Source organism: Alosa pseudoharengus, unplaced genomic scaffold (assembly GCF_046254945.1).
Source record: "Alosa pseudoharengus isolate Yale_2024_CS ecotype anadromous, Long Island Sound unplaced genomic scaffold, YU_APseudo_1.1 YU_APseudo_1.1_scf_5, whole genome shotgun sequence".
NCBI lineage: Eukaryota > Metazoa > Chordata > Actinopteri > Clupeiformes > Clupeidae > Alosa > Alosa pseudoharengus.
Window position 1 is genome coordinate 8,357,973 of NW_027468837.1, and position 12,500 is coordinate 8,370,472.

The window sequence follows — 12,500 nt, forward strand, 5'->3', positions numbered from 1 at the left end:
CCCACACAAGTCACACACAAATGCTACAGTTGCATCCAGGCAAAAAGAGTTTTGACGGAAAGGGTAAGTCTACCACTACAAAACGATTCCCATTAAAAAAGTAGCCGGGGGTTTTTGTTTCGTTCACGGAGAGGGCCAACAAACCTAGGTAGCTATTCTGAGCTACATCCTCAAACACGGGCCGACTGCTGGGTTCCAGTGATTTGTACACCAGTACATCCTCAGTGGGACTGGCCAAGAACATGAGCCCTGGGGCCCCACAGGAGGAGAGAGGGAGAGAGAGAGAGAGAGAGAGAGAGAAATGCAGGGTGCAGAGGGGAAGGGGATGAAGGTGAGGTGGTGACAAAAAGGGTGATAGAGTGACAGGAGAACAAAAAAAAGAGAGAAAGAAACAAAGAAAAGAAAAGGTGCAGGTGAGAAGTACTGTGCTTTCATAGTGACTTCAGGTCTGGCCTTAACAAGGCCAGAACCTTCCAGAAGGACGACAAGAGAGGCCCAGACTGAACCTCTAAAGAGTCCAGCCCTCACAGAGGGGTCGAGGGCACGCCCACTCCCTGCTGGGACACTGACCATGCCCACTGGCAGAGCCTGACCAAAAAACAAAAAAAAACACCAGGGACGTTCACGGCTCTGTTTACCAAATTTGAGTTCACGTGGGAAACTATGTGGAGCTAATAGCCAAATCATCGTGCCTGGCGAGCCAGCCAGGAGAGGCAGGGCAGAGCCTGACCAGTCTGTTGGGGACGGCTGGACGCAGGAGATGCGGTCTCATGACAGACACATCCCAGCCCTTTTGAGGTTCAGTGTGGGGGCCCCTCTGTGGCCTTTCTCCATACCCTCCCACTGGGGGTCCTGGGGGGAGGACCGGTGGGGAGGGACGGCTGGGCCGTACCCAGGTAGCTGTGGTACGGCACGGGGATGAGCGAGGCATTCAGTTGCTTCTCGTCGGCCACCTCGTATGGGCCGTCGTCGTAGAAGCCCAGCTCCAGCACCGTCTGGTTGAGAAGCTGGACATGCATCTCTCCTGGGGATGTGAGCGGGGTTAGGGCACAGATGGGACATAGACAACTAATTATGACGAGATATACACTGGTGCACGCAAAGACTCTAACACAAATACGCTGCCGTGCACACACACATATACACTCACACGCATACACGCGCATGTGCGTGCGTGTGCGCATGCACACACGCACACACACACACACACACACACACACACACACACACACACACACACACACACACACACACACACACGATCCAATGTACACACACACATGGACACACGCAAAGAAATGTATTCACAAAAGCACACATATACATTAACTCATTTACTAAAGTGGAAAAAAGGCACATACACAGGGTAACAATAGAAATGTACAAAAACCTTCTGTACAGTAAAAACAGTCCAAAAAATCTGGACACTCACAAGCACTTTACACGAAAAAGCCCTCTCAGACACTGAAATGAAAATCTCCTCAGACAAACAACATCATTATTTTACCCTGGCACAAAAACTGAGCGAATGCAACCACCCACACACACACACACACACACACACACACACACACACACACACACACACACACACACACACACACACACACACACACACACACACACACACACACACACAGGCTTTGCCAAAACCAAATGGAAATGCTTGAAAGCAAAAGACATAATTTGTCTCCCTGTTAAAAACTTTTGAGAGTTTGAAGTTAAATGAAACATTTGATTTACCTCAGCGATAAAGTTTTTGGAGAGGGCCAGGATTTTGACATTCCATAATGTAAATGAATTAACTGACAGCTGCATCATCAGTCATGCAAAGACTGCCAGCTAATTACTACACTTTCAATTAACACATACTCATAAATCTAGTTGCCACACCTCTTCAGTAAAGTGGAACCTGAACAAAACATCAGACAGCAAATAAAATATAACAAACCACTTTCTTGAACATGAAATGGTTATCTGTCAAAAATCTAATTTTCATATAAATTTTTTCTCAGTCGCTTTGGCACAATTCTCTGATAAGAATTGAAATTCTCAATTGTTGTTCAAACTCCAGATCATTTTATCTACACATAATGTGTACATCATTAAAGCAGTTTCTCCCCATATTGAACAAGCAGCAATGCTTTAGTACTGTATGTCCATGCCATGTCCATTTAGTATCAACTGATTTTGTACAAATATCTGCTGTTTTTTACATTTTGCTAATGTTATGTTGTACTATACTGGTTCCATGCTGAATAGTCCTTCCCCATAAAACAAATGTGCCTTATTTCATCGCATAGCAGAAATGTAATTTATTTACTTGCAAATGTGTTGAACTAGCTGTCACAACTGGTTGTCCTATCCTGTCTAGCATATATACATATATCCGACCTGACAGAAAGGAACGATGGAAAGATGTACAGTGGTGCACAGCTCTGACCAATGGGGTGTTTTACTGTATATTGATCATTTTTAATTTTCCCCATGCTGTAAAAGCTGTCACAATGTCTGTCAAGAGTAAAAACTTTGAAACATATCCACTATCCTACAATCAACCCCCTCCACACACAGGAAAATAGTGTTGCCTGGCGCATTGTTTATTAGAAAATGCTTACTGTACAGAGTAAACTGTCATATTGAAAACAAGACAAAACAGTTTGACTATATTGACATAAACAATGGCATCAGGACTTGTCATTTTGATTCCACTGACCGTTTCCTTGGCATAAGTATTTGCTTTTCAGACATAAACAAAGCATTTTGAGCAAGATATGTGCTTTTGCAGGTAATCCACTGTAAACTGCGATGCAGTTTGCACTAATTGTTTTGAGAAATGCACTAAATGTTAATGATGATTTGAGAAATGCACCAATGCGACTGAGAAAAACTGTAATATGCTTTCGAGCTTTATAGCACACCCACTTATGCCCCAGCTAATGGGGATCTTATAAACAATAAACAATCTTCAATCCACACACACCAAATGAAGATCTGATGCTTCCTCAACACAGTTCCCTCCCTTTACCTTTCCAGTTGTAGGTGCCTGGCGCCCCGAACAGGATGAAGTTGTTGTCGGGCGTGAAGCTGGCGGCCATGCCCTGCTGGCAGAAGCCAAACTGCTCGTGGCCCTGGGGACGGCCCTCGCAGAACTTCCACTCGCCCCCGTCCAGGTCGTCCCGCTCCGTCAGGTCCTCGCTCAGCACGTAGCAGCGGCCGATGGGGTCGCGCGTCTCCGAGGGCTGGCTCACACGTTGCCTCAGCTCATACAGATGGGCACACGTCTGGAGTGGAGGGATGGGAGGGATGGGAGGGATGGAGGGATGGAGGGATAGAAGGATAGAAGGATAGAGAGATAGATTGATTGATTGATTGATTGATTGATTACTAGACAGACAGACAGACAGACAGACAGACAGACAGACAGAAAGATTACAGATAGATAGATAGATAGATACTGTAGATAGAGAAGGAAGAGAAAGTGAAATGACAGAAGAGAAAATCACAGAAGAGAAAATATGTTTCACACAGAAGAGAAAATGTTTATTAATGAAGCAGCCCAAGTGTGCTCTGGTTAAGGGGAATAAATTCTCTCTCTAATAAATATGTTACATTTAAAAATTTCTACCGAGCCCCATACTTACCACAACTTTTCCTCCAATGCCCTGGCTCTTCACTGTAACTCCAAGCCACTGGTTGTCTTTACTCTCACGGTCTAGTCTCACTGTGTGGACATGGGACCAAAGTTAGAAGACTCCCTTGTGTGTTACGAGACTGCATTGTGCCTCCAAACAATGAATGTGATTAAAACTGGTATTTTTGTCTAGTGTCTGTCTGCTTCCCTTACCATCTCCATCAATGTCCACTCGTTCACAGTCAAACTCCTCCGCTGTGATGGGGCAACGGTAGAGAGCACCTGGGTGAATGTTCCCCATAACTCCAACCCCTCGGGCCCTTGGTGCCCCAACCAGGATCCTACAGGAAGAAAAAAAACATCCCCTTTTATGAACAACCAGGATCCTAAAATGGCCAGTGTATCAATCTGTGGTCGAACGGCTTGGCACAATTCATTTTAACTGAGGCTTTTTTTCTCAGACAAAGGACAGGGTTCACTTGTTTACATGGGATGTGATTTCCATTGTAGCATGGGAGAATCAGACGGGCAGTCCACTTGTCTAATGGCTAACCTGTTCCACCTCACTGACCCACGGAATGCGTAAACAAGAAAGCCAGGATGGCCATTTGAGCTGTTTGAGTGACAGCTCATCTCAGCAAGGTGCTGTGTGGAGGCGTGTTGCTCATGAATAACAACGACGTGCCCGATGACCTCACGCTATGAGACTTTCTCTCCCACTCTCTTTTGGTGACCAGGACCCCACAGAGGAGGCTGTTTTTCTTTTCTTTTTCCTTCTTTTCTTTCTTTCTTTCTTTCTTTTTTTTTTTTAAAAAGGCTTTTATTCTGAGCGGCATGGCTGCTGATATTTTGGGTGGTGGCAGGGCTCTCTGCCTTATTTGGCCTGGCTCTATCCTGGAAGGCTATTTTAAAAACACACCGTTGGGCCACATTCCATCCAACTCTCTCAGCCATGACAGAAGCCACAGAGAGTGAGAAAGCCTGCACAGGACGGAAGGAGAGAGGGATAGACAGATAAATAGATAGTGAGAGAAAAACAGAACGAGAAAAAAAAGAAACAGGGGATACACAAAGTTAAGAGAGAGAGAGAGAGAGAGAAAGAGAGATAGAGTAATCTTCCTCCCAGCGCTGGTGGGGGCTGTCCCTGTCAAGTAGCTGGGCTCTGCGAGGGCCTCGGCTGGCACCACACTTAAATTAGAGCTTTCCCGTCCCGCGCTAAAACCCCTGGCTATAAATACAGCTGAGCTGATAGCGCTTAAATAGGCCAGACCAACAGTAGGGCCTGACAGGGAGCAGTGCACAGGACCCTGGAAGTCGTTGGGAGCTCACACACACTTACACACACACACACACTCACACACTCACACACACACACACACACACTTACACACACACACACACTCACACACACACGACGATTGAGGGCAGGTGGGAGACACCCGTCTGACTCACACGTTTTCCCAGCGTTGTGGCAGCGTTATGGCATGTCTCAGCACGAGGTTTTCACAGGGGCTGGTGGTCACTCAGCACGGAGCAGCGCCAGAGTGACCTGAGCGCAGCTGTCACACGCACACCCCCCCACCCCCCACCCGCACACACACACCCCACCCCCCCCCCACCCGCACACACACACACACACCCACACACCATCTCCATTGTGTCTGCACGGACGCGCACCAGTGGCCATGGAAACAGGGCAGAAGAGTGAAGGGGGGGGGGGTTATATGGGATGGGGAGGGGGGGGGGGTGGAAGTGGAGTGGGGTGGGGTACAGAGGTCAAGACAGCTGTATGACCAGTGCTGCCTGACTCACCTCCCCCCACCCTTCCTTTTTTCCTCATTTATTTTCTTCAGTCCACCCCCCATCCCCCTCTCTCTCTCTTCCTCCCTCTCTCTCTCCCTCCCTCTCTATCTTCCCTCTCTCCCTCCCTCCCTCTCTCTTCTCTTTCTCTCTCTTCTCTCCATCTCCCCCCCCCCCCCTCTCTCTCTCTCTCCTTCCACCCTCCTGTCCCTACCTCTCCAGCCTGCTGTCTCCCTGTATAGTGGTCCGGGCTGCATATCTCTCCCGTTGCTCCGTCCAGCTTGCGTGCCACACAAGCATGGCGCATGGGAGCGAGTGCGAGCCCTGGAGCCTGTGGCATCTGACCCGTGATACCGCTAGTCATTCATAAGGCTGTTAACACCGCTAATGCTAACCTCAGTTCCAAGCAAAAGGAAGGCCCCTTTTAAAATAAACAACGCTGAGCCGAGAGAGCCAAGCGAAGTCCCTTACTCAGTGGACCGGCCAAGGAATTCAGGTTTACGTTATAATGAGACACCTCTCTCCTCTACGTGTGTGTGTGTGTGTGTGTGTGTGTGTGTGGGTGTGTGTGTATATACACACGCGAGCAGGTGTTCAGCTGTGTGTGAGGTCTGCTATACTAGTATTTGATTCGGGAGGATGGGAACATGTTGGTGCAAGAGGCTCCCGGCCGCTATAGAAAACACCATCGCAGCCATAACATTCACTCAGCCACGTAAGCAAACGTGTTCTGAAATGTCCACTGGACTATCCACAAACATACAAACACATTCACTCACTCTGACATACAGTAGTGTGCCAACAGGGTTACTTCATTAAAACTTTCTTTCATCAACAGACTTTCAGATTTAATATCACAAATAACCTAAAGGTGACCTTCAAAAAAGGTCACTTTTATTTTGATACAATAGCCCAAGAACAGCGTAATTTTTCCAAGTGGTCGCTCTCTCATCCTCCGACATTCCATCACACACACACACACACACACGCACGCACACAGATGCATTATCTCTTGTTCAGTGAAAGCAATTTCAGCGAGTGGCTGACTCAAGTCCCCCCCTCCGTCCACCCCTCAGCTCTCCCCTCTAATCCGCTGATTGGACATGGAGGATGCCGGCTGCCCCGGGAAGAGGCTGCTGCTCCCCATTCCCCGTTTGGCTGCGCTCATATCTGCGTGTCGAGTGGGAAAGATGATGGGTCGCGCTGGAATGCCCACATGAGCCCAACACCAGCATATCTCCAGCAGTGCCAAAGAGGATGGTTGGAGGAGTAAAGAATGTGTGTGTGTGTGTGGCGGGGGGGGGGGGGGGGGGCAAGTGTGGTTTTACAGTATTTTAAGCCCCCAACGTCGTCTTCCAGGCAGCACTGCATGGCAGCTACTAGGGTTAGGCAAGGTTTAGGGTTAAGGTTATAGGGTTAGGTGTCTTGAAGTTGACGGTCGCAGCGTTGCCTTGAAGTCGACGGTGGGGGCTTAAAACACCATCGAGCGTAAGAGTGTGAGTGTGTGTGCCTGTGCGTGTCTCTCTCTGTGTGTATGTATGTGTGTGTGTGTGTGTGTGTGTGTGTGTGTGTGTGTGTGTGTGAATAGGAGAAGGGGTGTTCATGTTGCAAATATATCTGTAAGGTGAAGGATGCACCTCTTCTCTTCATGTTCTTATAGTTATTAAAACAGCTCTGTATTGAGCATCTCCAATTGTATGCCTTCTGAATAAACCATTTGATTTAGCACACTGGGATTGAATACTGCACTTCCAGACAATCATTTCACAGGATTGCCGGCATAAATCGATTAAGCAGAATACAGATACTAATATGGTTATCATTAAATAGCTCACTTTGTCCTGCAGTGTTGGACTGCAGTCATCTGTGGGTATTGAGAGGGAAATGGTGAGGTTAAATGACCTCATATCTCTGGATATAAATGAGGGAGATGGAGGGTTTGTGTGTGTGTGTGTGTGTGTGTGTGTGTGTGTGTGTGTGTGTGTGTGTGTGTGTGTGTGTGTGTGTGTGTGTGTGTGTGTGTGTGTGTGTGTGTGTGTGTGTATGCGCGTGATTATCCACAATGGACTATTCTGATATACTGAATATACTGCTTATTTACTGCTTGGCAAACATCATTAAAAGAGAGAAAGCTGTGCGTGTAGTGTGTATTGTGTGAGACAAAGGTGGGTGTCTTTACAGATTGCAGTCCATAAAAGCCAATAGGAGTGTGATCTGCTCTTACAGATCCAGTGGTGCTAATGGACAAACTGCCACCACTGACACCCTGCCCATGGGGAGCCAAATAACCTTACTCCCCCACTCCCAAATATCTACTGCTCTTCCCCCTCTTCTGTCTACTCTATCTCTCTATCTCTCTCTCTCTCACACACACACACACACACACACACACGAGACATCATCATCATAGCCTATTTTCATCACACTCTCTAACACCAGACACACAAACGCATTATCACTCTCAGAAATGGTCACTGAGGCAACAGCATTGTCATACATTCGTAGCCTCACACACACACACACACACACACACACACACACACACACACACACATACACACACACACACATAAACACACACACACATAAACACACACACACAAACACACACACACACACACACACACACACACACACACACACACACACACACACACACACACACAAAGGCCTTGTGTATTTTTTAGCCTGATTCCCATGAGTGCTAGAGGTGGGTGCTTATTGACCCCAACGCTAACTCTCTCGAGGGCCACAGAATCTCCACCCAATACCCCCACCCACCCCCACCCAAATCAGCACCGCCACCCTTCCCCCCACCAGCCCTCTCCATTGGCCTTGGCTCAGCTCCGCTACTGCCCCTATCTCTCTCCCATGGTTGCAGGGTCCCTGCTTCTGGGTGCAGCTCGACCCCCAGCTTTTGTATCTCGTGCTACCTTTGTTATGATGACTGACCGGCTGTATATGCGGAAGCCTGCCTAATGGAGTTCATCACCCCGCTCTCACGTGAAGCGCTTCCGCCATGGGTGTGATGAAAGTCTCACCCCGCAGAGAGAGAGAGAGACAAAAAAAGAGAAAAATAAGAGAAAGAGAGAGAAAGAGAGAGAGAGCTAAACAGAGAGATGGAGAGAGGCAGAGGCAGAGAGAGAGAGAGAGAGAGAGAGAGAGAGAGAGAACCCTCTTTAACGTTTCCTCCAAGAAAACCGAAGGCCTGGGCCATTGTCTGAAGCCCTGAGCATAAAGGACCCAATCTAATCAGCCAAATCAGCTTAGTGTCAAAGAGACCATCATGAGATGGAGCTCAAAGCAAAGCCATTGGGAGAGGAAAACACATTCTGCACAACACAAGCCCCCACAGGAGGAACCCATAAAACTCTCTGATGCTCCAGATAAGGTTAGAGGACATAATAGGGGTGACAAAGCGGGCTTACGGATTATTATTTTCCCTCCAATGAGGAAAGAACCCTAACAACATATCCATCAGCAGGGTAACTGAACCAAAAGGCAACCAGGATGAAGCATTCTTGAAATAGCTGGATTCGGTTTTTTTCTTCAAGCCTTTGCCATCTAAATCTAATCCTGGTAATTTCTCAAATACTGTTTGGAATCCATCCCCATGGCATGACTCATGACATTAAAGCAAATCATTAATCAAGTTGGGATGATTTGGATTGGATGGGTTGGGTGACTCCTTAATACCTGAAAAAGTCATTGAAATCAGAAGTTCTAAGATAACCTGAGATTTGTAGAGCTTAGTTGTCACCATAAATAACCGTGCCAGTACTGAAGTCGAAACAATGCAGAAGTGCTTCACCATCCCAGTCATAAGACGTCACATAATCTCTCTCTTTAGGCTGTTTCTACAGGGCAATTACATAAGAGCACAGCTGTTGGAAATCAATTCTACCCCTGTGGCCATCCCTCTCCACCGGCCTCTCCCCTCTTTCTTCAGCTCTTTCTGCTGCTGTCCATCCCTCTTCCCCTCTTTATTCAGCTCTTTCTGCTGCTGTCCATCCCTCTTCCCCTCCACCCAGCGCCTGCCTCTGCCTCTTTCCATCCATCCATCCATACGTCCCTCCGTTCGATTGTCCGGAAATTATTTGTTGCTCTTGAGACCATCATCGTCTTCGAGGGTCCAAAGGGGAGCTAAAGGTCCTCAGATCTGGCCTTGTTACCCCTCGGGCGAGACTCAGACAAGACCCAGAGCAGAAAGGGCAGGGCAAAGCTACATGGACTAGCACTGCTCCGCCTGAGGGCAGATTTGACTGGACTACACAGGTACAGTACGCATCTTCAAAGGCAGCCTTGATAGGACACATAAATCAGCAGGAAATTCAAATACTCAGGTGCTTTAAAAGCAATACATGGGTTGCTACGCTGATCTCAGCTGCCTTCATACAGAGGACCAGCGAGTACACAGAAGAGTTACAGAGGTCAGCGGGGCCTGGTGGACATTACAGACAGGTGAACAGACAGGTGACAGAGAGAGAGAGGGGCAGAAGGAGAGAAAAGAGTCTTCGGGGGGGGGGGGGGCAAATGAGGAGTGAGTTTTACTGAAAGCCACTTGTTTTCCCAGCTGATTAGCCTCAGCACTTTATTGATAAGAAAACAACAGCTGACATGTCTGCACGGTGACTCTGCCAACACGGCCCTTTATCCCGTATCTCCACCGGACTGCCTGACTGGACAGAACTGGTCAGAAAAAAAGAGGGAGGGAGAGAGAAAGAAGGACACAAGGGCACAAGAGGGTAGAATGAGTGAGAGAAAAGGAATGATGAGAGACAGAACGGAAGAGGGGGAGAGAGAGAGAGAGATGGACAGGAACAGATGCGCCAGCAGCACATTTCCAAAGGGAGGCCTCATCACGCCTGAGGTTCACTCAGTGGCACGCTACAAGTTTCAAGTGGGCGGTTGACACTTTATGTGCGCCATTTACACACACTAACAGTAGTCATGTGTCACTTGCATGACAGCGGAGAAAAAAAAACATTTATTTGCTATTCAATAATTACAATTATCTATTTAATCCATAAGGATGTTTCATACAATGACACTTGGGGTTGTAATTGGAATCCGCAGAGCAATACATATGGCATGGGGCTGGCCCACACGGCCCTGCTCCGGCCTCAATCATGGAAATACAAACAGTACGAGGCTTTACCCCAGACCCTGGGCTTTTACCCCATAGTGGAACAGGGCCAATAGAGTGCACAGCGGAACCCATGCTGTGACAACAGGCAGTGACACCAATATTTGCTCCTTTATGTTTATGTTTGTTACGTTTATGGTTCTCAACAGACGCTTTTGTCCAAATAGACATCATATAATGACATCAACAGACATTACATTAACATTACGCTTGCAACATTTATTGCAAGGTCATATTGTCTAAATAAAGAAATACAAATAATTAACAGAGTAAATCATTTATTGACACTTTGCACAATGTTGCAGAAATCAGTTGAGTAATTTGTGGCATTTTGTAGCATCTGGAGAAATTAGCATTAGTTTGTGTGGCCCATATATATTGCATTGGACATTGGGTATCATACACATCAGAGTGTGTAATTCTGAGTGTGTAATTCCCCCTTGCTAAATGTGATCAGGTGTTGAGTGAAAAACATTTGTCACTAGGACATATTAAAGAGATTTAATTGATTTGTGTGTTGTTTGATATGGTAGTGAACCTGTACTATCGGTGAATAAAACATGAAAAGACTCCATTCATAGTGGAAATGTGATGAGGTATGGCAGCAGGCAGGAGCCCTGGATTTGATTTGTTTTCCTTGAGCCACCTGCCTCCTCTTAAATCAATAAGTAAATGGCCATCCTTGGAACCAGATGGGGTAACTGTCCCAGGTTTGCAAAGGGTGCACACACACAGAGAGAGAGAAAGGGAGAGAGAGAAAGGGAGAGAGAGAGAGAGAGACACACACACACACACCTGATCACACACTAACACTGACTCACTTCAGTTCGATTACTGAAATATTCCAAGTATTTCTGATAGTGTTCAGTTACTGAATGCAAGTTGCAGTTGAGGTGCACCAAAATACTACATTATAAATGCACACACACACACACACACCATCTGCATTGCAAGTCAGCCTCCCCTTGCCTTGGGCCAGATCCTAATTGTGTGATCGGTACTCTGTCCACACACACGCGTGCTCTCTTCTACGCTAATTGGTGACTAAGAATTGCGAGGCATAACTGCTCTGGCCCCTCCCCTACTGACCACAGCCGTCTCGTCCCCATTAGTTGTGCATGAGTGGCCAGGTTAATCCCTCATATGTGGGTCCTGGGGGCTCCATGAAGGCCCCCCTCACCGCATTCAGCCGCATATTAACTTTGACGTTTGCCTCTTCTACCTCAGAGCCGGCCCACACTCATTCTGTTCACTTGAATGGATTGACAAATGGCCACCATCCATACCAGTCAACTGACAAGCCTGCTGTAATAAAACAACAGCATATTATGTGGCATGCATGCATTCAGCAAGCTTTCCTCTACATTGAATGAATTCGTGTCAAGTTCTAGATGTGTGTTACAGACCAAGAATAGCCAATGAGGTCATACACACACACACACACACACACACACACACACACACACACACACACACACTATGAAAGGGCATTGTCCAGACTACAGGTCCCGAATGTCCAACTGCATACTGTAAACATGAGTGCAACATGAGTCTTCCTCCTATAAACCCCTATGAGGTCAGTGCAAAGAGATGCTTTTTTAAAAAGCACAGGTATTTATAGCAGCTTACTGGGTGCTCAGACATGTTTGTGTGAGTGCATTATGCGCAGCTCAGGCATCACTAGATCACTAGTGGAAACACCGTGTTGCGGGAGGCTCTTGCTGAATACTAATGCCGGCTGTCCCCTCTGCCCAGGGCTGGAGTGGAGACCGACCCATAGCCAAGAGATTTAGCAAGGAGGCCCACACATGGACACGTGTGCTCACTCTAAATCACACATACAGTAGATGCACACACACACACACACACACACACACACACACACACACACACACACACACACACACACACACACACACA

At 47.2% G+C, this 12,500-nt stretch overlaps 1 protein-coding gene across 1 annotated transcript in view; it reads right to left on the reverse strand.

The window, feature by feature from the left end:
* itga7 (integrin, alpha 7) overlaps positions 1–12,500 on the reverse strand; it is a 38,952-nt gene that overhangs the window by 16,334 nt on the left and 10,118 nt on the right. Inside the window, exons 2-5 of the mRNA XM_076268071.1 lie at positions 3,848–3,975; positions 3,645–3,724; positions 3,029–3,284; positions 893–1,024 (exon numbers count right to left, since the gene is read on the reverse strand). Coding sequence (XP_076124186.1) covers positions 893–1,024; positions 3,029–3,284; positions 3,645–3,724; positions 3,848–3,975 — 596 coding nt within the window. The remainder of the gene's footprint in view (positions 1–892; positions 1,025–3,028; positions 3,285–3,644; positions 3,725–3,847; positions 3,976–12,500) is intronic.